Source organism: Pelophylax lessonae (genome assembly GCF_965119305.1).
Source record: "Pelophylax lessonae genome assembly, chromosome: 1".
NCBI classification, from domain to species: Eukaryota; Metazoa; Chordata; class Amphibia; order Anura; family Ranidae; genus Pelophylax; species Pelophylax lessonae.
Genome location: NC_138768.1, coordinates 362034364 through 362058406, shown reverse-complemented (window position 1 = coordinate 362058406; position 24043 = coordinate 362034364). Strand labels below are relative to the sequence as shown.

The 24043-nt window shown below is 42.2% G+C and overlaps 1 protein-coding gene across 4 annotated transcripts in view; it reads left to right on the top strand.

Moving 5' to 3' along the window:
• PCSK5 (proprotein convertase subtilisin/kexin type 5) overlaps positions 1-24043 on the top strand; it is a 684033-nt gene that overhangs the window by 509603 nt on the left and 150387 nt on the right. For 2 of the 4 annotated variants that reach the window (XM_082244078.1, XM_082244076.1), the window contains exon 21: positions 5323-5895. The exons of 1 other annotated variant lie outside the window; for it this stretch is intronic. In XM_082244078.1, the coding sequence (XP_082100204.1) occupies positions 5323-5438 (116 nt within the window). In that variant the 3' untranslated portion in view covers positions 5439-5895. Of the gene's footprint in view, positions 1-5322; positions 5896-24043 lie in introns of those variants that run through there. One more of the 4 variants, XM_082244077.1, reaches the window with a different exon arrangement.

Genomic DNA, 24043 nt, shown 5'->3' with positions numbered 1-24043 from the left:
AATTTTCACTATACATAAAGCAGAATCCAGCAAATCCTAAAATGATCTACTGCCTTTTTAACTGAATTTCCTTTCAAGAAGAAGCTGCACTTTCACTAGTATACTTTCATGGTAAGATAGCAGAACAAATAAGTTAAATCGAACTACAGGCAGAACATAAAACTGAGTAATGAATCATTTGAAAGCTAGTAAACTACAGTGTGTTTACATTTTGCCTTTAAATGTAATGTTTGCCAGAAACGCTAATGCTCCATTGCAGCTCATACCAGTGGGAAGTATGGTGAATAAGTAGTTCGCCCTCTTGCCTCGCAGCCCTACATACTAGTTTTAATTCCAACAAGAGACCCACTGAATGGAGTATTTTGTTTTTCCTGGGTTTGAGTGGGTTTTCCCAAATAACTCAGGTTTCCCGCAACACGCCAGAAAGTGTAATATTGGTAAGTTATTTGGTGCAGTGTGATGGTTACCTTGAAGTTTGCATGTGTGTGTTTATAAGACTTTGGTAGGAACACTGAAAATTCCTTTAGGGTTAATGGCTAATGTCAATGGTTGTGATGCTATATCATTACAGTAAATAAATAAAAATTGAATTCATGTCAGACTACACAAAATTCAAAAAGGGCTTTGAAAAAGGTTTCATGCACAGTGGTATCTTTTAAACGCTGTTTATCCTGACAGGAGAAAATTCATGTTATAAACTCACCTAAGCTGCATTTTTTCAAACAGTTTAGGTGAGTTCAGAGCTTGGAAGTTTATTTATTTTTTTGGCCATAATTTTAATTTATTCTGGCCATTGAAATAAATACATGCTGAAGTGCTAAACGTGCCTAGAGTTTATGCGTGTTTATGAGTTTTTATGTGCGTTTAACAGCATTCAGTGTTTTTTGTGGTCAGAATTCCCACTCCTGAACATGATTTTAGGGCATTTAGAAAACATCCTCTAAGCCCCCCTGCTGATAAACTGCTAAAAAACGCAGAAAAAGCAAGTAATATAAATGCTTACTTGCAATGTTTTCCTTGTTGAACTTGCAATGGGACTTTGGACTTACTAGAAAATTTGATTACTTAAGGAAAAGGTGATTCCCCAACAGTCCTTCCATAACCTTTCATATAGCAGCCAGGGGAGGAGCAAAGGGGGTATACTATAGAGCAGGGGTATTGAATTAAAATTTATGAAGGTCCAGTAAGTAAAGTTTTCTTCCAGCCAAGGTCAGAATCATATGTTTGACTCTCAATGGCACCTCTGCACAATGGCAAACGTGGCACGTTTTTTCAAGTGCCACAGTACCATGCAGCTTGGTACGGTACAATTAAAAAAAAGGGTCAGGGACTTTTTTTTTTCTGCATTTCTGCTTATATACTGAAATAAATGAGCCACCTACCCGCAGTATGCAATAATGTGAACCTAGCCTCAGATCCTTCACACCACAATTATGTTTTTATATTAGGCTTCTCAGTCCCCTTGCACATACCCCCCGCCCCCCCCCTTCACAATACAGTCCCCAGCCCCTTTATAGCACCTTCACATAATTGTCCTCACCCCCTTTTTAGCACCCCCCTTCACACAACTCTCCTGACCCCCTTTATAGCACCCCCCTTCACATAACGGTCCTCCCCTTTTATAGCACCCCCCTTCACATAACGGTCCTCCCCTTTTATAGCACCCCCTTCACATAACTATCCTCAGCCCCTTTATAGCACCCCCTTCACATTACTATCCTCACCACTTTATAGCACCCCCTTCACATAACTGTCCTCACCCTCTTTATAGCACCCCATCACATAACTGTTCTCACCCCCTTTATAGCACCCCCCATTACATAACTGTCCACATACCCTTTATAGCACCCCCCATCACATAACCATCCTCACTCCCTTTATAGCACCCCCTTCACATTCCTGTCCTCACCCCATTTATAGAACCCCATCCCCCTTCATATTACTCCCTTCACATTGCTGGCCTACCTCCCTTTTATATCACCCCTGCACCTTCATAATACAGTTTCTGATCCCCTTTACATCACACCCGGCTTGCTCCATCCTTCATAACAATAACAGTTCCCTCTTCCCTATCCTACCTTACACAGGGCAGAGGGTAGGAGGCACAGCAGCTGACATTGGAAGTGCAGAAAAGGGATGGATAGAGGGCGGGACCTGCCCCCGTTAACTTATAGGTTGCTAGAATGCAGGGCAGTTCTAGCAGCCATTCAGTTAACTGGGCCAGCCCCCACCCTCTGTGCATCTCTGTTCTGCTTTTCCAATGTCAGCTCTGTAAAAACAACAGAGCTAGCGGCTGCTGAGGCAAAAAAGCAGATCCCAATGGCACGACCGTGATAGGGCCGAACAGAACATTCATTCGGTCTAGACTTGGCCCACGGTCCGCCATTTAGTGATGCCTGCTACAGAGCATGGGTGCTCAACCTGTGGCCCTCCAGCTGTTGTAGAACTTCAAGTCCCATGAGGCATTGCAAGGCTGACAGTTACAAGCATGACTCCCTAAGGCAGAGGCATGATGGGACTTGTAGTTCTGCAACAGCTGGAGGGCCACAGGTTGTGCACCCATTCTACAGAGTGTCACTTAAGTGAAAACTCTGAGTCTGCTGGGGCTACTGAAATTATAGAAAAGAATCACCCCCTTATAAAATAATCACATTTTGTTGCTTTGCAGCCTGAAATGAAGACATACAGTTTTTTTTAATCCAGCTGTATTTACACCAACATGTCAGAAAAAATGGCTGTACAGTAAACCCCCGCTCCATCGCGGTTCAGTTTTTGCGGTCCCGGTATATTGCGTTTTTTTCTGTAATGTTATTTTACTATATAAATCATTCAAAGTTAAATATTTTTGTGTTTTCCATAGCTCTTGCTATGTCTCTCAGTATCTTTTATGTGTGTAAATGAGTTTCTATTGTTTTAAAAGTGTGTTTAGAGACCTCAAAAGGCTTTTACATGTACAGTGACAGTAAAAAAATACATGCCTACAGTGTATTTTAATAGGGTTTTTCTATTTCGCGGATTTTCATATTTCGCGGCTGGTACCGGAACGTAACCCCCGCAATGGAGGGGGGTTTACTGTATTGGATTTCCACCAGACATGGGCGTTTGGTGTTGAGGCCAAAAAATGTTATTTCACTCTCATCTGACCATAACACCTTTTTTCTACTTGGCCTCCGAATCTTCAAGGTGCATTTTGACAAAGTTCAGCTTGCATGTTTCCTTTCTTGAGGGGTGGGGGGCGGGGTATCTTTTTTTCCTGCAACCCTTGAATACAAGCCACATTTGTGGAGAATTGGTGATATTGTTGTCACATGCACACAATGACCACTTTTTGTCATAAATGACTGCTTCAGAGTTGCTGTGGGCCTCTTGGTAGCCTCTCGGACCAGTTTTCTTCTGGCTCTTTCATCCAGTCTGCAGTGAAATCCTGATCAAGGGAGGGTCTGTGTTGTACCAAATACCTTCCATTTCTTAATAATAGACTTCACTGTGTTTCTAGCAGACTTGTATAAAGTACTCGAAATTTCTACTTGAGTAAAAGTACAAGTGCTCGATCAAAAAGTTACTTGAGTAGAAGTGGTAGTGCTCGCAGAAAAAGTTACTAAAGTAGAAATACTAAAGTATTCAACATTTTTTTAACTTAAGTATTGTAAGTAGTTTTTTCAAAAAATTTGCTACTTAAAGTAAAAAGTTAAAAAGTAAAAAGTCCCAGAGATCTTTTGACAGTGCCTTGCCACACATAGTTGCCATCTCCTGACTTGTGCCTGTCCACAGCTTTATCCCGGAGATCTTTTGACAGTGCCTTGCCACACATAGTTGATTGTTTGCTTCAGTTTCACTAACCGGGTTCGAGATGCTAATCAAAATGGCCACAGCTGATCACAGTTGAAAGTCAAATGCCATTAAGAAGGTGATTAGCTTCACCTGATTGAGTTTACAAGTGATTTTTTAGGAGGGGGTGATCCTTTTTCCAACTCAGTGATTCTGTTTTTTATTTTTTATTTTTTTCTGACATGTTGGTGTATATATTTCACTTGGATGTTATAATACAGCTGGATGAACAAAAACTGCACCTGTCTTCATTTCAGGCTGCAAAACAACAAAATGTGATTATTGTAAAGGGGGTGATTATTTTCTATACCCACAGTACAACAGTTACTGGGTCTACACAAAGGGAGGCTTTTCCATGAAATACAATGCATAAAATATGTTAACTGCAAAATCCCATGCAAAGATTTTGCTGCAATGAATGGTCTGGATCCTTTTAAGGTATCCAGCTAAAAATGCCATGACACTTTTCGGTGTTATTTTTTCTTAGGACAATTTCCTTCTGGTAGTGTTTCATTTTAATACAGAACAATGCACTAAATTGTATCTGGGCTAGACCAGATGTGGTGTTTGCAAAACACACACTAAAAAAAAAAAAAACACTTATTCGCCTTGTTGGTTTTGCCACTAAAGTTGATATCAAGAAATGCAACATTGTACTGAGAGCTCCTCCTTATCTTTATTACATTTTACATTTGTTTCCAATGTGATGGTGTTTTGGAATACCATTGTTGCATCACTCCATACTCTGGAGATAATTAGCTTTTTCTTTCAATATGGTGGTATAAACCACAAGGGAAGAATCAGAATGTTACTGTAGGAGAGGTGCTTGTCATCATTTATTTATTAGCTCTTGTACTACCCCAAAATATTCTTAAGCAGTGAGGAAGTTAAGCAACAAGCCTAGTCAGTTTACTTCCTCATGCATGTTGAAATAGCATTTACAAAATGAAATGTGTACCAAAAGCAATGGTTCCTGGTTTGCAGCTTTGGGCTTCTTGGGGTATGAGGCAGGAGATGTATGACTTCTACAAAGGGGCTTACTGGATGGATGTCTACTGTATATGTTTTAATGAATTTTAATAAATGGTTAAAATGGTAACACTCACAAGATGCCCCCTATGTGATTTCACATAGCAAAGGTTGAGATTGCTAATTTTTATTCTTGAAAATTAAACTTATGTTGCTGTTGGTATATGTATACATTTCTTTTTTCTAAAAGTTGTATTCTAATGTTGTTCTTGTTTTTTTTTTTTTCTACTTTCTTTTATCAATGGATATCAATCACTCCTTGTCGGACCACTTAATTTCTACCTGTCGAAACTTTTTTGAAATGAAATTTACCTCTGATGGACCAAATTTCCTTGTTTCCTGCTGCTGAATGGTTTCTTCAACCTGATCTGCCTGATCTTACAAATCAAACCTTCCTCCATGTTCGTCATCTGCTCTTGAAAATCCTTACATTTCTACTCCTTCCTACTGTCAACCTCGGGAAAGCAACGGAAGAAGCGTGGGCTGAGGGTGGCTTCTGTATGTTAGTAAAAAAGAACAACCTGTGTGTAAGAAAAGTACTTCAGCAACTCTGCTGCAGAACATGTACACTCCAGGGGTGATTTAGCTGCTACTACTGCAGAGGGTCCCACTTATTAGACTTCTAGATTTTTCATATTAAAAATAAAAAGTCACCTCTTTCTTTTATTCTCTTTGCCCTCATCCCCCCTGTTGTGGGGGGAATGGTGAACTGTTTCGTTGGAACTTCAAAGAAACAAACAAAAAAACTACAACAGACCTACCTTGTATTGCTGGGTGTTTACATTCAAGCACCTGGATCCACAGTCAGTATTGTGTGACCAAAGCATTGATGCCAAAATAAAGAGTCAGCTAAATGATGTGATGTCAGCTCAAAGGTTTTTCCTTTTGTTGTTCGTTGTTTGGTCTCCCTGAGGCAGAATGGGCTATGGCATATTTTAACCCCTTTAGTGTCAAGATGACTTGCCATTTAATGAATTTGATGATTTACGTCTTGTTTTTTTTTTTTCTGTGAAATATAAACAAAAAATTATTTATCCACTAGTTTTATTTTTCTTTGTTTCTGCGTATTTGCTGCTAAAAACAGTTAGCCATTGCAGCATATGGACAGTGTCCATATCTGATAATGTTCAAGAGTGAAAGAGGGCATAACTAGATTTTATTCGGTTAGGCGTTGCTCAGGGTTTGCAAAACAGTAATCAGAGAATACAAGGGAAGCATTGACTTTGAGTTTTTACCAAGATGAATTGATTCTTCTTGAAGTGGTAAAAGTGTGCCTTCTTAAACTCCATCCAGTACTCTTTTTTTTTTTTTTTTTTATAGAGTGGGAAAGTAGTTAGGTCATTGGTAAGATTCTTATGCCTATGTCCTATTTGGGGAGATTTTCCGTCACTTAATCTGCAGGTATTGGGATAGGAAGTGATAAAGGTCTCTAAACAGGAGCACAGACAGCCATAACAGATGTAGAATGGAAAAGGTAAGAATTTATCCCCATTTTATCCTAAACTAAATAAAGATTTTGGCTGGAGTTCTACTTTAAAGCTGTGACCAACCAAAAAAACAAAAAAATAGTAAAACAAATTAAAGTACCATCATTATCATGTCATTGCTGAATTTTTTTTTTTTTTTTTTTTTTATGTCATTGCTGAATTAAAAGCATATCTGTATAGTAAAACCATAACCCACAGAATGTTAGATAGTTCTTACTGTATTAGCATGTACTGTGTTGCCAAGTAAAACCTACAGAACACACTGCTGATTATTTTGAGCTATGAAGAGCTGAAGAAACCTTGCTGTAAAATCATTTTATCGGAGCAACCAACATGAACTCTGTTGTGTGTACTGAAATATCACCCCAACCTTATAAATATGTTTTATTAGGAATATCTAACAAAAAATGAAATGTTTGCATGTGTAGCCTAAATGTTATTCATAGCTCTTTGTGTAATGATCTTATTTTCATGGTTTTATTGTCCTTAAGAGAAACCCACAGGCCACCAAATGACACTAGGCTTAGTTTACCTGTCACCATATATTTAGATGGTGTTTACATGTCACCTACTGGTCCTAAAATGGCAGAGCCCCCAAGGTTTTCTTCTGTAGCACTAATCTTCCCAGGAAGACTTTTAAATTGAATGCACTCTATACAAATTATGGGATGCACTGCAGGGAGTAGATGCATCCCATAACACTACTCTTTGACATAATATGTTTCTCTTGGCCGTTAAATGAGCATAGGTGTACAATTGTTCTAGAATTATTTTGAATGAGACAGATGTGAATGGGGGGAGCCCTAGAAGAACACTTGGGTCTCTACCAGGTTAAACAGTACTTTATCTTCGTCTAGTAAATGAATATTGGGTGTTGCTGTGCTAATAATACATAGATACATCTCAAAAGCTGTCAGTACAAAAACAGATATTCCTTAGATGCATATCTAAAAACTGGCTCCAGTTTAAACCATTGATAAGGTGCTGGATCGGACATGAGTTGTACTTTTGACTCAAAAAATTCCAAAAAGTCTAGTTCTGGACTCTGTTCTGAATGGATCACAGAAGAAAAAGATTCCAGGAAGATTTCTTTGGAGATTTTTTTTATAGTTTCTTTTTGCTTTTTACTTGTTCACTATATACTACTAATATGGTAAATTATTGAATCTTTTACATTACTTGGAAGAAGTGGGATATATAGCCAGCATATCAAGTATAAATATGTAAAGAAGCTTGGGAAGTCATTGGCATTTGCAGATCAATATGAGCAATATGTTGGCTTTTCTATTTTCACTTGAATTTCTTCTAGCCTAGGATCATGCATAAAAGTGCTTTAAGGAAATGTAGTTCTAGGGCACACAATTGCTTTGTGCCCCTTTTTTTCTTTTATGTACACGAGTATACACTGTTACATACGCATGTTTTTAAAAATGTGATTTAAGTTTATTATGCTGGATAAATCATAAAGGTAGACTAACATGTCTATTTAATAAAACACGGCAACGTGCAGTAACCAATAGCAACAAATCACATTTTAGCTGTGGTGCATTGAGGAAAAAAGGTACAATTGAATCGGTTTAATTAATTTATTATTGTAGGCTACTACAGTTTGCAGATAGTTGTTTTTTTTTTTTTATGAAACCTTATAACTTCCGTTGTTAATAACTACCAACTAAAAGTAAAGAGCAAGGAAACTGGCACGAACTACAAAGCGATGCCTGTTTGTGTACAAGGAACAAACTCCAAATCACAGGACTGCTCTGGATCTCCAAAGGGCTGGTACCTGGATCAATCCTCATGTATACCATGTGTCATGCAAATAAATAATAGGCTCATAGTGTGAATCAGTAAACACACTTATTGTAATTTATTGTAAAAAAAAAACAGCCCAAATAATATGCACTCACAAAGGTAAATAATTACAAAGCTCATCAAACATGTCCCGGTCCGGGCTACCTGATAGTCATCCAGTCATACTCATTCAGCCGAGACCGCGGCTAGGAAACTGCCGCTGGACTTCGGGGTGCCGGTCTGACATCAGGCGCTCGGGACGTATCGTTGCTATGGTCACCGCGTGCTCACACCCTTACGCGTTTCATCACTGGCGGACTTCTACGGAGCGCCTTTGGAGATCCAGAGCAGTCCTGTGATTCGGAGTTTGTTCCTTGTACACATCCTTTTGGCGCATTATCCCCCACATTGAGGTACGTGGGCACTCCTTGGGGGGCACGCCGGTGAGGTGGTGGTGCATGACAAGATCTATGGACTTTATGGATAAACAGTTTTGGGACAGTTTCCACTGATGCTGTGTTTAGCTGGACTTTCACCCACAATATTATCTATTTAGAAGCATGCTTAATATCCTGCATTTATGTGGTAGCGCTGTTAGTGTATACATGTGATTTGCTTTATGGAATTAGATGTACACACCTTTTTATTAACTACCAACTAAAATTCAGGTAAATTCTCATTGTCAAATAAAAAAGTTGCCTGATATCTTCTGGAAAATGTATGCATATTTCAAATAGGCTAGCATTATGATACAAAATCAGAATTTTAACCTATATAGAAGTAAGTGGAAAAGCTTAATTTGCCTGTGTTGCTTATAGCAACCAACTAGTAAGACACTTCTCCTAATTCTCTAATTTGCACTGGAAGACTGTCAGCTGGAGCCTCATAGCCTGCCCAAAACCCACTTAAATGTGAAAGATGTCATCAAAGTGACTTTATGCATGCCTTGGTTTGTGTTAATGTAAGGATTGGCACAAAAAGGATATATGTACTGCTTCCAGCTGGCCTAATATAAAAAATGAAATGACTTCATAGGAATAGGATTAGATTTACATAGTGCAAAAAGTATGTTGCACATTATGCTTCCTGGTGTTTTTCCCTTTGTTATTTGATAAATAACTGCAATGCTAAAAGTGGCATAAATTATCATGAACATGTGGCACACATCTGCTGCAGTGTCAGTATTATCTGCAGTGCTTCATAATGTTTTCTGCTGCATAACGCTCTTAGAATTTCATCTATTGCTAAATTAATCTTGACATATTTTAATATATTATTTCTGTATCAAATTTCCTGTTCATTCAGATTTGTATGTCTTGCATTGTTTTAGTATTTTGGAGTTCTGCAAACTTCTTGCTTACAATGATATAGTGATAGGATTCGGAGATTGATAGAACTGATATTGCGCAATTTTCAGTTGATAGCAAAATGTGGAAATTTAGGAACAACTGTAGAAGATATAATAGATTAGTTTGTTTCACTATGTAAAAACAAATTGCATGCTTTGCATGTATATAATAATCACTCTATATACCAGAAAACTGGAAATATTAAAATGAACCCCACGCTCACTGATTAAATGAATAAAGAATAAATGCTGCCACTTTAAAGCACATAAAATATAAATAAGAACTCACATAAATATGCCTAATAGAATTCAGTGGCGCTAAAATTACAAAACACAAAATAGTCTATAGGATCATATAGTATAAATGTCGATGAAAATAAAAGAGAGAAAGAAGATTTGTAGATGAGAGCTGAAGAACCCTGATATCCAAGTGCTGGGAGGGGACACCAATTAATCCACCACCAATCACTGTGCAAGCACCCAATCATAGATACACTCACCAGAAAAATTTGCCCCTCACTCTCCTGGAATAGGCAAACACACTTAATTGCAAAGCACTGGTCAGGGATAATGATTGTATGCTAGAGACTGTCCATGTATCCAGCGCCGTCCTCATACGGGTTGGTGTTTTAACTGACAATTGCGCCGTCGTGCCACACTGTACCCAAATAAAATTGATGTCCTTTTTTTCCCCACAAATAGAGCTTTCTTTTGGTGGTATTTGATCACCTCTGTGGTTTTTATTTTTTGCACTATAAACAGAAAAAGTCCCACAATTTGGAAAATAATTAATAAATGTTTTACCTTCTGCTATCAAATATACCAAAAAAAAATTAAAAAAAAATCTAATTTAATCATCAATTTAGGCCAGTATGTATTCTGTTACATATTTTTGGTAAAAAAAAAAAAATCCCAATAAGTGTATATTGATTTGTTTGCGCAAAAGTTATAGCATCTACAAACTTATCGAATAGATTTATAGACTTTTCAGTTTTCAATTGTTTTTACTAGTAATAGTGGCGATCAGGCATTTTTAGCGGGACTGCGACATTGCGGTGGACAAATATGATACGAAGTGACACTTTTTGGGGACCAGTGACACCAATACAGTGCTCAGTGCTAAAACAAAGCACTGTCACTGTATAAATGACACTGGCAAGGAAGGGGTTAACACCAGGGGAAATCAAGGGGTTAAGTGTGCTCCTAGGGAGTGCTTTCTAACTTTGGGGGGAGTGGATGCACTAGAGGAAAAGAACAATCTGTTTCAGCTTAGCTGAAACACAAGATCTCTCTTTTACTCCCTGACAGAACAGAGGTCTGCCTTGTTTACATAGGCAGATCGCCATTCTGCCTTTCCTCTGAACGATCGGCGAGTCCCGGAGGCCATCGCGGCCGCCGGACCCGCTGATTGGCTCCCGCTGTGTCCAATCACAGGGGGGACGGTGCTCCGGTGGCTCACGCCCCAGATCGCACGCACAAAATGATGTACAGGTACGTGATGTTGTGCAGCTGGGCTGCCCTGCCATAGTATATACAGTATCTCACAAAAGTGAATACACCCCTCACATTTTTGTTAATATTTTATTATATCTTTAAATGTGACAACACTGAAGAAATTACACTTTGCTACAATGTAAAGTAGTGAGTGTACAGCTTGTATAACAGAATACGTTTGCTTTTCCCTTTAAAATAACTCAACACACAGCCATTAGTGCCACTGGCAACAAAAGTAAGTACACCCCTAAGTGAAAATATCCGAATTGCGCTCAATTAGCCATTTTTAGTGTTACAAGGTCCCAGGTGTGAATGGGGAGCAGGTGTGTTAAGTTTGGTGTTATCACCCTCAATCTCTCATACTGGTCACTGGAAGTTCAACATGCCACCTCATGGCAAAGAACTCTCTGAGGATCTGAAAAAAAAAATTTTTGCTGTACATAAAGATGGCCTAGGCTATAAGAAGATTGCCAAGAACCTGAAACTTAGCTGGACCACAGTGGCCAAGACCATACAGCGGTTTAAAAGGACAGGTTCCACTCAGAACAGGCCCCGCCATGGTCGACCAAAGAAGTTGAGTGCACGTGCTCAGCATCCTATCCAGAGGTTGTCTTTGGGAAATAGATGTATGAGTGCTGCCAGCATTGCTGCCGAGGGAAGCCTGTCAGTGCTCAGACCATACGCCGCACACTGCATCAAATTGGTCTGCATGGCTGTCATCCTAGAAGGAAGCCTCTTCAAAAGATAATGCACAAGAAAGCCTGCAAACAGTTTGCTGAAGACAAGCAGACTAAGGACATGGATTACTGGAACCATGTCCTGTAGTCGGATGAGACCAAGATGAAAATATTTGGTTCAGATGGTGTCAAGCGTGTGTGGTGGCAACCAGGTGAAGAGTACAAAGACAAGTGTGTCTTGCCTACAGCCAAGCATGGTGGTGGTAGTGTCATGGTCTGGGGCTGCGTAAGTGCTGCCAGCACTTGGGAACTACAGTTCCATTAAGGAGCCATGAGTGCCAGCTTGCGCTATGACATACTGAAGCAGAGCATGATCCCCTCCCTTTGGAGACTGGGCCGCAGTGCAGTTTTCCAACATGATAACGACCCCAGACACACCTCCAAGATGACCACTGCCTTGCTAAAAAAGCTTAGGGTAAAGGTGATGGACTGGTCAAGCATGTTTCTAGACCTAAACCCTATTGAGCATCTGCAGGGCATCCTCAAATGGAAGGTGGAGGAGTGCAAGTTCTCTAACATTCACCAGCTCCGTGATGTCATGATTGAGTGGAAGAGGACTCCAGTGGCAACCTGTGAAGCTTTGGTGAACTCCATGCCCAAGAGCGTTAAGGCAGTGCTGGAAAATAATGGTGGCCACGCAAAATATTCACACTTTGGGCCCAGTTTGGACATTTCACTTTTGAAATTGTACTCACTTTTGTTGCCAGCGGTTTAGACATTAATGGCTGTGTGTTGCGTTATTTTGAGGGGACAGCAAATTTACACTATTATACAAGCTGTACACTCACTACTTTACATTGTAGCAAAGTGTAATTTCTTCAGTGCTGTCACAAGAAAAGGTATAATAAAATATTTACAAAAATATGATGGGTGTACTCAATTTTGTGAGATACTGTATGCGGTGGGGTGGTCCAGAAGCAGTTAAAAGACCTGGTGATTTCCCCCAATGTGACCAGTAGAGAAGGAGACTAATTGCTGACTGCAGATAGAAGTAGACCTTCTGACTGTGGTTTGAAAGGAGAGGACCCTTGATGAATCAATTAACTACTATTATTTTCGGGATCCTTACCAAAGTGCCAGAGAATCCTTTTTCTGTACATACAGATGGTATGTTGGGGTAATTTCCTCTGATGGACCCTGGGCCACCCAGTCTAAAGCTCCATGCATACTAGCATTTTCTTTAAGCTCCTAGAATCTAGACAAAGTGTCTAGCCCTGTAAACAGGGCCCTATCTAGCCCTGTAAACAAGAAGTCAGTATACATACCTTTTTTGAAGCCAATCTGACCCAATCCCACACTGAGCTGTCAGCCGCGGCTTCGCTGTGTAGGCGGGTGAGAAGACACAGCTGACAACGGAAGCCCCATAGTAACTCTATGGGTGACGTCACTTCCCATTCATTTCACAGCTGACATTTCACACCTGTCAGCTGTGTCCCCTGCAGAGCTTCTGCCACTTGAGACCGGACCAGATTGGCTTCAAAAAAGGTATGTATACTGACTTCTTGTTTACAGGGCTAGATAGGCTAGTGATGATTGTGGATGTCTATAAATGCAGGGATTTTAGTTTTAGGATGGGCTTACACTTTGAGGGGACATTTCGATTCCCCAAGAGTGTAAACATAAGAATCAGCTCCATCAACTGTTTCAAACACAACGCTTATTTCCCCAAAATGTACAGCATAAGCAGACAAAACAGTTTGGTTATTGATATAATATGCACACCTTTTGGCTGATTCACTAAAGGAGTTGAGAATCCTCACACAGTAAATTGTGTGGATATTCACTTTAAAAATCCAACCATACTCACTTTAAATAAGTAAACAGGAATTTACTTTTCACGTGATTGGATAACTGAAGTGAATATTCACACAATTTCAATCTTCCGTCTTGTTTAAAGATTCAATAGCAAAGCCTCTACATCTTTCACCACTTTTTCTGACTGCTGACGCATGCTAGGTACCCTGAAGAGAGCAGTGACATGTGCAGGTAAATTCAAACTAGCCCAACAGCTTTCTGGTGATAGTTCCCTTGAGAACTACCTGCTCCTAATTCAGGCAAGCTTTTTTCGCCAGGGTGCGGCAAAGTAGTACTTACTATTGACACTTTAAGAATCTGTCTCTATGGCAGCGACAAATTCAAAAAGATTTACCACCAGTTCTCAAATTAGGAAATTGGGATAAATTAAGAACAATTCCGAGCTGGCTTACAAGGGTGCAACAGTACTGTATCCTCGGCGCCATTTAGCTGTTGGCTTGTAGATTTCCCATCTTAAAATTATATGTATACAGGTGATGTCCATATTTAGGAAATAACTTGCCTCTGAGTGGGGAGAGCCTGATGGGGAACTGAGAGACTAGTTTCCCATTAGGTCCATCAGGTCCACTTTACTTTAAATGACAGTGCATGGCAGTGGCACGGCAGTGGGTGGGTTTGAGAGCCACTATTGGACTGCAAAAAGTGAGATTACAAAAACATGTCTTGTTGCCAATTGCAAACAATCTGCTGCCAACAATTATTTCTATAGTATATGTTATTAAAATAAAACAAAGATCCTAAATGTTTGCTATATGCAGCAATAAACATTATTTTTGAGATGCTTTTCATACATAAATACGTCATTTTATACCTGATTTGTCCATAATTTAAACGTTTGTTACCCTAAAAAAAAAAAAAACGGATCCTGTTCCTTTAAAGCATGATATACAGCACAGTGCTTGTGCTATGTAATTTGGCCCCCCCTTATTACCTAAAATACCTGTCTGATCCTGCCAGTTTCTTCCCTCCCCTCTGTACCCTGACCACGTACAATATTTATGTTCTAGTATTTGTCACCATTATGTTTTAAATATCACCTGAGGTTAAGGGTTAGGGGAAGTTATAGGGCAATGTTTAGAGGCTAGATTGAGGCTTAGGGTTAGGTTTAGATTAACGATAGGTATTTAGTATTCTTTTTATGACTGTGATAACTAACATACGGCATGTTTTGGTATTTAACAACCATGATGGAGGAAGAGATTCTATGAAAGCCTCATAAGTAGGAGTAGCCTACCACTCCCAAGCTGACTTGTATAGCCATATTGGTGTATGGCTATCCAAAGCTTTATCTGCTTTCACCAAGTGAACAGTGACTAAAAATTCACAGTTTTCTCTTACGTCCTCCAACAGTCGCCGCCCATTCACACAGTCTTCACTTATGGGTATTGACTTCATCTCCACAGGAGTTTCTAGGCATAAGACTTGTAAAAGAACAATAAATCTACATAGTCACACCCATGGGGGCTGTCCTTCTAGTCCAATACCCCCCTGCAATAGCCATCCCAATTCAGTTTGTCTTCTGCCTAGCTTCAGGAGTGGATAGGCTTCCCTGTGCTGAGGCTACAGTCTCAGCCTTTCTCTTTTTTCTTTTATGATTTATTTTCAAAGATGTAATTTTTTTCTTTACTTTGCTAGCTGTTTATTTTATCAGCACTAGTTAGTGGATCTTCGGATTAAGACGGCGTCTGCGGAGCCGGGAATCTGACTGACCGTCCTGGTTCTCCAGGACAGAGGGTCAGATGGAATCCAAACCCGCCATAGAGCATTTCACAGGCTATGTGTTTACCCTGGCCTCATAAATGACCCATCAGGGATGCAGCCATGTGAGGTGGCTACCTCACTGGACACAGCATAGGTTCGTCCGTGCACTACTAGTGTCCTGCGTTTTGGCTGGCGGCACTCCCCTGCCATCTGAGGGTGGGCGGTTTCCCGCTTGATATGAGGCACCCCACGCCATCGGGTACAGGTAAGTACTTTCTGTGTGGGGCCTCTGTCTGGGGTCGGCAGTCCTGTGTGTCTGTGGTGTCCCCTGTGTCTGTGCGTTTTGGGCTCCCTGGTCCCGGTTCCTGCGGGGGTTTTTATTCTCTCACAGCAGCGCTGTGTGGGGTTTTGGGGGTCCCTCTCCTAATGTCACTTTAGGGTGCTTGGGGATGCAGACACATGCGGGGACCGCTGCGGGGTTAAAAACCGCCGGCCCACCATTTTAAGTGTGGGCAGCATGTCTGGCTTCACCGTGGGCGCTCATACAGCATGCTATGTAGTGTATTTACGCGCCTTACGGCTCCATCTTGTGTGTGGAAAACGATCGTTCCGAGCACATGTCGGCAGCCATCTTGCCGAAGCCTCCCACTAGTTTCAATAGGCATCCTTTTTCCCTTGGCCTGCAGCCTAGCTCAGCCTCCAGCGGTGACATCACTTCCTCCTTTCTCATAGAGCCGACCAAAGAAGCTGGTAACATTCTGTGGGGTTCTGTCTTGCTGTTCTTTTTCTGTCCTGCCTTGTGCAATCTTCCTGGTCAGTTTTTGTCCCTGCGGGGGGTCTGTGTGTCACAGTCTTTATAGCGGTGTGCTGTGGGCACCGTGGCACTCTTAAAGGGCCAGTTTCAAAACAAAAAAAAAAAAAAACGTTTCTTTTCTGTTATGGAATCCCAGGACAGCAAATTCCCGCCAGCTTTGGTGGGGGATTCAGGGTCCTCTGAATCCTCCACCGCCACTAATTTGGCTGCTGTTGTGGCAACTTTGGTGTCAAAAACGGATGTGCTGATGTTTGAACGTGCTGCTAGGAAAAGGCCTAGAATTTCCCTTTCTTCTGATTCTGAGTGTGACATGGTTGCTGTAGGTAGCGTGACCCTTTCGGGGTCTCGCTCTTCTCAGGACCCGCAAGAGTCTAAAGGGGGAGGCGGAGGTTACAGGGGTGGAAGATTCCCCCCCCTGGGTCACCCGAGGAATGCACAGCTATGGATGAGATGATCCTAGCAGTGAAGGAAATAGTACATTTGGAGGATGAGCCCACTCCTCCGGGCGTTGTGTCCTTTTTTGGTACACACAGACGGTGCAGGTTTTTCCTTGCCCCGCAGAGTTTCACCATAAGGTGAATGTGCTATGGCGTAATTTAAAACGCACCTTCGTGGTGCCTAAGAAGTTTCAACTTCTCTACCCTTTTGCGGCTACTACGGCTGCGCGCTGGTGTGTGCCTCCGCAAGTGGATCACATGGTGGCCAGGTTGAACAAAGCTACCCTGCTCCCCGCCAAGGACTCCCCGGTGTTTAGGGATCCTACTGATAGTAGACAGGAATCTCTTGCCCGACATTCCTACATGGTGGCGGGTTCCATGCTCAAGCCTATTTTTGCCTCTGTGATGGTGGCTCAGGCTGTGGCGGATTGGACCAAGATGCTCAAACGCACCCTCGTGGCCGACTCTGCCCCTCCCACTACAGTGGAGATGGTGGATCAGATTTATCGTGGGGTCATGTATTTGTGCGATGCGGCTCTTAATGAGGCCCCTTTGGCGATACGCCTGTCCAGTGTCGCTGTGGTTAACCGTCGCTTAATCTGGTTAAAATGCTGGTCGACTGACCAAAAATCCAGGAAGACGGTGGGTGACATCCCCTATGTGGGGTCTCGCCTTTTTGGGGAATCCTTGGACGAATTGGTTAAAGGAGTCACTGGGGGTAAGAGCACTCTGCTGCCCCAGAATCCTAAGGGCAAGTTTTTCCGCGGTAAGCGGGGCCCATCCTTTAAACCCTTCAAGGGCCAAGGTAGTCAGAAAAAGCCCTTGTTTGGCAAACAAAAATCCGGCCAGGCCGGTGCGGCGGCTCATTCCGCCTCGGCCTAAAGGGGCGCCCTCACCCGTTACAGGGGTGGGGGGACGTTTGCACGGTTTCCTCCAACCTTTGCTGCTCCGAATCACGGACAGGTGGATTCAGGAAATCATTCGGTCAGGGTACAAGATCGAAATTCTTTCACGGCCGGCGAACAGATTCCTTCCCTCAAATCTTCATTTGACCCCAGGGCGGTTACAGGACCTACGTCAGGCGGTGCAGGATCTTCTCGCTCAGGGAGTAATCGTCCCGGTGCCTCATCGGGACAGGTTTCGAGGTTTTTATTCAAATCTGTTCACTGTGCCCAGAAAGGAGGGCAAAGTGCGTCCAATTCTGTACTCTGGATTCTGCGCTTTCGAAAGTTCCGCATGGAATCACTCCGCTCGGTGGTGGCCTCCCTGAATCTGGGGGAGTTCCTGGCCTCTATAGACCTGAAGGATGCATATCTACACATCCCCATTTTCGAGGGTCATTAGAGGTACCTCCGATTCGCTATCGAGGAGGAACATTACCAGTTTGTGGCGTTACCTTTCGTTCTCGCTTCGGCTCCAAGGGTCTTTACCAAAGTGTTGGTGCCTGTTCTGGGCCTGTTGCGGGCACAGGGCATTGCGGTCTTGGGATATCTGGATGATCTCCTGTTAAGATCGAGTGCCAGTCAGAGCCTGCTGCGTGATCTGTCCACTACGGTCCAGGCGCTTCAGGAGTTCGGTTGGACAATCAACATTCAGAAGTCGACCTTGTCGCCTTCGGTGCGTCTCCCGTATCTGGGCATGATTCTGGATTCTGCTCAAGCAAAGGTGTTCTTACCGGAGGACAGGCTCCGGACCCTGCAGAATGAGGTCCGGTCCCTCAGGGACAACCAATCCTCATCACTCAGGACCTGTATGCGGTCCCTGGGGTTGATGGTGTCAGCCTTCGAGGCGATACCATTTGCTCAGTTTCACACGCGGTCTCTTCAAGCGGAGATCCTGGCCAGGTGGGACAGACTACCTCAGTCCTTGGACCTGAGAGTGTCTCTGAGTCGCCAAACCAGAATGGATCTCTTGTGGTGGCTTCAGTCCCCGGTGGTGTCGGACGGAAAATCCTTCGGGCCAATTATGTGGACGGTAATGACCACGGATGCCAGCCTGTTGGGCTGGGGTGGTGTTCTGGGCAACCTGTCTGCCCAGGGAACCTGGTCAGAGGAGGAATTCTCCCTCCCGATCAATATTTTGGAATTGAGAGCGATCCATTGGTGCCTGATCCATTGGTTGGATCGTCTTCAGGGCCGTCCTGTACGGGTGCAGACAGACAATGCCACTGCAGTGGCTTACATCAATCACCAAGGGGGCACCAGGAGTGCCCGGGCGGCCCAGGAAGTGACCATTATCCTGTTTTGGTTCGAGACTCATGTCCCGGCGATTCACATTCCGGGTGTGGAGAATTGGCAGGCCGACTATCTGAGGGGCCAGACCCTGGACCAGGGGGAATGGTCCCTGCACCTGGAGGTGTTTCAGATGCTGTGTGCGAAGCGGGGATCCCCAGATGTGGATCTGTTCGTGTCTCGGCTAAACCGCAAGGTGGAAAGGTTTGTGGCAAGAACGTGCGATCCTCTGGCAGACGCCTCAGATGCGCTGGTGGTGCCTTGGCGTCAGTATCGACCTATCTATGCCTTTCCTCTGATTCAGTTGTTGTCCAGGTTCCTTCGTAGGTTGGCCTCGGAACAATCACTGGTGATTCTGGTGGCGCCGGACTGGCCTCCGTGGCGGCTGCCAATGCGAGAAGATCTGCTGTCCCAGGGACCGATCTTCCATCCTGCTTTACAGTCACTGGCTTTAACGGCCTGGCTGTTGAGAGCCAGGTCCTGAGAGACAGGGGTCTCTCCTCAGAGGTCACTCCTACTTTGATCAAGGCTAAAAAAAGCCTCTTCTGGTAAGGTTTATTACCGTACATGGAAAGCTTATTTTGCCTGGTCTGAGTCCAGGGGTTTCTCTCCTCGTGCCTATTCGGTGGCGAAGGTGTTGGCTTTCCTCCAGACTGGTGTGGACCAGCGTCTTGCGTTGGCCACGATTAAGGACCTGGTCTCTGCGCTGGCTATTCTTTTCCAGCGCCCTGTGGCGACAAATTCCTTGATTCGCACCTTTATTCAAGGTGTGCTTCACCTGGCTCCCCCTAGAAGGGACCCCTTACCTCCATGGGACTTGAACTTGGTTCTGTCCGTGTTGCAGCGTTCCCCCTTTGAAAACATCAGGGAACTTTCGTTACCCATGCTATCTAAGAAGGTTGCGTTCCTGGTAGCGATCACTTCTGCTCGCAGAGTGTCAGAGTTGGCGGTGTTGTCTTGCCGCTCCCCTTACCTGGTGGTTCATAGGGATAAGGTGGTCTTGCGACCTAATCCGCCCTTTTTGCCAAAGGTGGTTTCGGAATTCCACCTGAATGAGGACATTGTTTTGCCTTCGCTTTGTGCAAATCCTAAGCATCCAAAGGAGGTTGCCTTGCATTCCTTGGATGTTGTCCAGGCGATCAGGGTTTACCTTTCATCAACTGAATCCTTTCGAAAATCAGATTCTCTCTTTGTCCTTCCTGAGGGACCTCGGAAGGGTATGGCTGTGTCTGCAGCAACCATTGCCAAATGGATCAGACAGACCATTGTACAGGCCTATTCGTTGCGGGAACGGGTTCCTCCATTCCCTGTCAAGGCGCACTCTACCAGGTCGATGAGTGCATCCTGGGCCTATCGGCATCAGGCTTCGGTGGCCCAGGTGTGCAAGGCTGCGACTTGGTCGTCGGTGCACACTTTCTCAAAATTCTACAAAATTGATGTTCTGGCATCAGCTGATGCATCCTTTGGCCGCAAAGTTCTCTGTGCGGCAGTTCCATAGGGAACCCTGGTTTTGTACGGGTGCCTAGCTGTTGGAGTTGTTTTCCCCTTGGTTATTTGTTTTCCTGGGTTGTTGCTCATGTTGATCCCTTTTTTGTTACCCAGAAGGTTACCTTCTTGTACATGTACATGTCGGAGGACGTAAGAGAAAACTGAATTTTTGTAAAATCTTACCGTAAAATTCCTTTCTCTGAGTCCTCCGACAGTCGCCGCCCCCGCCCCTCTTTTTGGGGCCTTTTTATATACTTTCACTGCTTGCGACCAAACTGAATTGGGATGGCTATTGCAGGGGGGTATTGGACTAGAAGGACAGCCCCCATGGGTGTGACTATGTAGATTTATTGTTCTTTTACAAGTCTTATGCCTAGAAACTCCTGTGGAGATGAAATCAATACCCATAAGTGAAGACTGTGTGAATGGGCGGCGACTGTCGGAGGACTCAGAGAAAGGAATTTTACGGTAAGATTTTACAAAAATTCAGTTTTTTTGAAAACAGCAGCACTTTAGAGGATCAAACTTATTTAAATAGAATTTTCTTAAACGTTTAATAACTGAATTATTTTATTGTATACATAAATATATGTTTTTAAGTATTTTCTTTATTGATTTTCAAGAAAAAAAAGTTTTACAGTAAAATGAGTTGGTATAATGGGTGTTAGTTATATTAATACATATTTGTCAATAACAAATAACAGTTGTCACTCGTAAGCATAGACGGATAGCCAGTAATTAAAGTGATCAATACATTTTTAAGCAGAACATATTTAAGTAAGCATAGGGCAATCAAAAATAGCGACTGAATATCACACTATTGCCATAATAATTCTACCAACACCCTAAGGTGTTGGCCAGAGGTTGTTAATTGTTCTATATTTTTTTTTTCTCCAGATTATTATTGTGATTTACAATAAAGAAGTCCTTAAGCTATTGTAGTGATTTTATATGTAAAATATATTCATATGATAGCTACAGAAATTTATTTAGAAGACAATATTTCAAGTTTTTACTTTGGCTGTTTTGAACAATATTTTGCCATTTTTAATTATTAAAGTAGTGAAGGAGGATGAGATGAAATTATAATCACAGACTGTGATTTTAGTCTAAATAAAGACAATTGTATAGATGACTATCCAGCCTAAAATATAGCCATATACTGCTTGTTGTGTGTTTGTGTATCTACCTGTATTTCCTTTAGCATAATACATTAAGAGCCGGTTCACATACAGGCGACCCAACTTCCCGGGGGCGACCTGTGAAGTCGCGGTGCACAGCTCGCACCGCGACCTCGGAGTGGCATGCACGGACTTCATATCATTGAAGTCAATGCAGTTCGCTCCAGGTCGCCCCAAAGTAGTACAGGACCCTTTTTCTAAGTCGGAGCGACTTGTGTCGCTCCTATTAGAACGGGTCCTGTGCTACTCTATGGCAGGCAACCCACGGCGACTTGTGAGCAGAGCTTCGCCTCATTCACTAAGTTTTGGGGAAAATTCCATAGCAAAGAGCATCTTCCTTTGCAAAGAAAATAGCCGTTTTTTAAATTTGCCACCTTTTGCAGCACAGTAACCCAGAAGTGACGTCATGGACGCCGCCTCCGTGTTACATCATCGGAGACCCGATCGAAGCCGTTTCCGGCATTGATCGGGACTCCATCCAGCCGGCGGACGTGTCGGCTGGGTGCTCGGGGCTCCCGGTGGGGAGCCCCGAGCAAAGTCACGGAAGACGGTGGGAGGGGGGGGGACGTCCCCTCCCGCTCACCCAGGTAACGACCGTTGGTACTAAACCACGGTACCGGGATGGTGCCTCTAGCTAGAGGCATCATCCCGGTATACTACCGCAAAGTCTGCCGACGTAAATATACGTCAGTATGCGGTAAGTGGTTAAGGCAACTCAGAAAGGTGCGCTTTTTATAGAAGGTTCCTGCATAACTTTGGTGCGATTTACGTTGTGACATCAAAGTTGAACCACATATTCACACTGTAAATCACATAAAAAGCTGCATTGCAGTAATGTGAATTGAATCTTAGACCAAGAAAGTCATCAGTATATTATGTAACCATTTATATATTTTGCAATAGTAAACATATTCACTTCCAAAATAAATTGAGAAATACTTCTTAAAATGTTTACTTTTAGAAAATAATGCAGTAAAAAGAGAATGTGGGAACATGTCTTGATGATTTGTAAAGTGAATGTTAACATAAAAATTTGTTGATACTGAGATAAATTAATAAAAAGCCAAAAATATTTTGACATTGTTTTAACAGACAGAAAAAAAGATCTCTAACAGGGACACAGACAGAGATAAAAAATATTTACATGGGGTTTTAGCTTTCCCTACTCCCCCCTCTGCGGTGCCGTTGGAGAGTCCCTGTCTGGTAAAATGTTGTCACCAGGGGAGTCAAGGTTTATCTCTCTAGTGGAGCTCCAGATCGAAGCAAAAAACTATACACTTTAAATAAGTGATTTCCATGGAGAAAATTCTTCTCCCAGCTTCCATAAGTGATAGACAGAATGTATTCATGCAGTGGGGTTGATTTACCAATGGCAAACAGGCTGTTCATTTTTGTTCATTTCACAAGTTAAGTTGCACTTCGCAAAGGAATTTCCCCCAGAGATTAGTAAATGTGGTGGAATTTACTTTGCAAATATTATCCAGTCATGTGCAAGCATCATAAAAAAACAACATTTTGCTTGCACATAATTGGATGGTGGTAGTGAGCAGAGCTTCGCCTCATTCACTAAGCTCTGGGGAAAATTCCATAGCAAAGAGCATCTTCCTTTGCAAAGAAAATAGCCTGTTTGCCTTTAGTAGATCATTCTACTGTAGTCAATCTAAACTCTAAAATTCTTCACATGACAATTGCTAGCAGTGTAAGGAGTCTAGAGCAGCATTTTCTCCAGAAAAAATAAATATTTAATTCTTCCCATTATTCTTTTTTTATCCATTCCAGCCAAAGTTTAACATTTTAATAGATCAATCAGTTTTTGCATACTAACCCATCTAAATAATTCTAAAGAGTATATAAATATGGATCTGTATAGCAATATATGTAAATTAGTTTACTCTAACCCACAATAAGAGTAAAATGTCATGTTTTGTATTTCATTACAGAAGTTTACAGTATGACACTGTTGTTTGCAGTGTATAAAAAAAAAAAAGTCTTGTTAAGCTTTAAATGCTTGTGCAATGTGTAGAAAATAATGTTTATTAATTCAGATGTAATTGCAATTCAATAGATCTTTTTACACTGTAAATAATTTTAGATTTGAGATGAGCATAGCACAGTATCTGTATTGCAATACTTTTCTCTTGGATTTTCTATTCTTGATTGTTTTGGGAATATGAGTTTACTCACATCTTTTGCATCAAGCACAAAGTAAGGAAATATAGAGAGAAGTAATTTTGTCTCAGAACCTGACATCTTTAGTTATTTTGTGACTTTTTATGCTGAATTAGAGCTGAATTGATCTATAGGCAATAGTATTAATTTGGTAACCTAGGAACATCATATGTAGACAAATGTCTGGGAAAAGTTGGACTAAGATATTCTGTTTTCATCGATAAACCAAGTTATATTGGTCTTCCATGGCATCAATCAGTATTGTTTATTCAAAACGAATACATTCATAGTTCACAGTGATCTATATTGTGAGCATTTCTTTGCACTTCTTCCTTATTTGTGGGCTCTAAAAAAAAGCTTTATATATGTTGCAAGAGTCTGTTTATGTTCAACTTAAGATCCACCAGGGAATGCAACATACAGTGCTTTGCGAAAGTATGCGGCCCCCTTGAACTTTTTTGACCTTTTGCCACATTTCAGGCTTCAAACATAA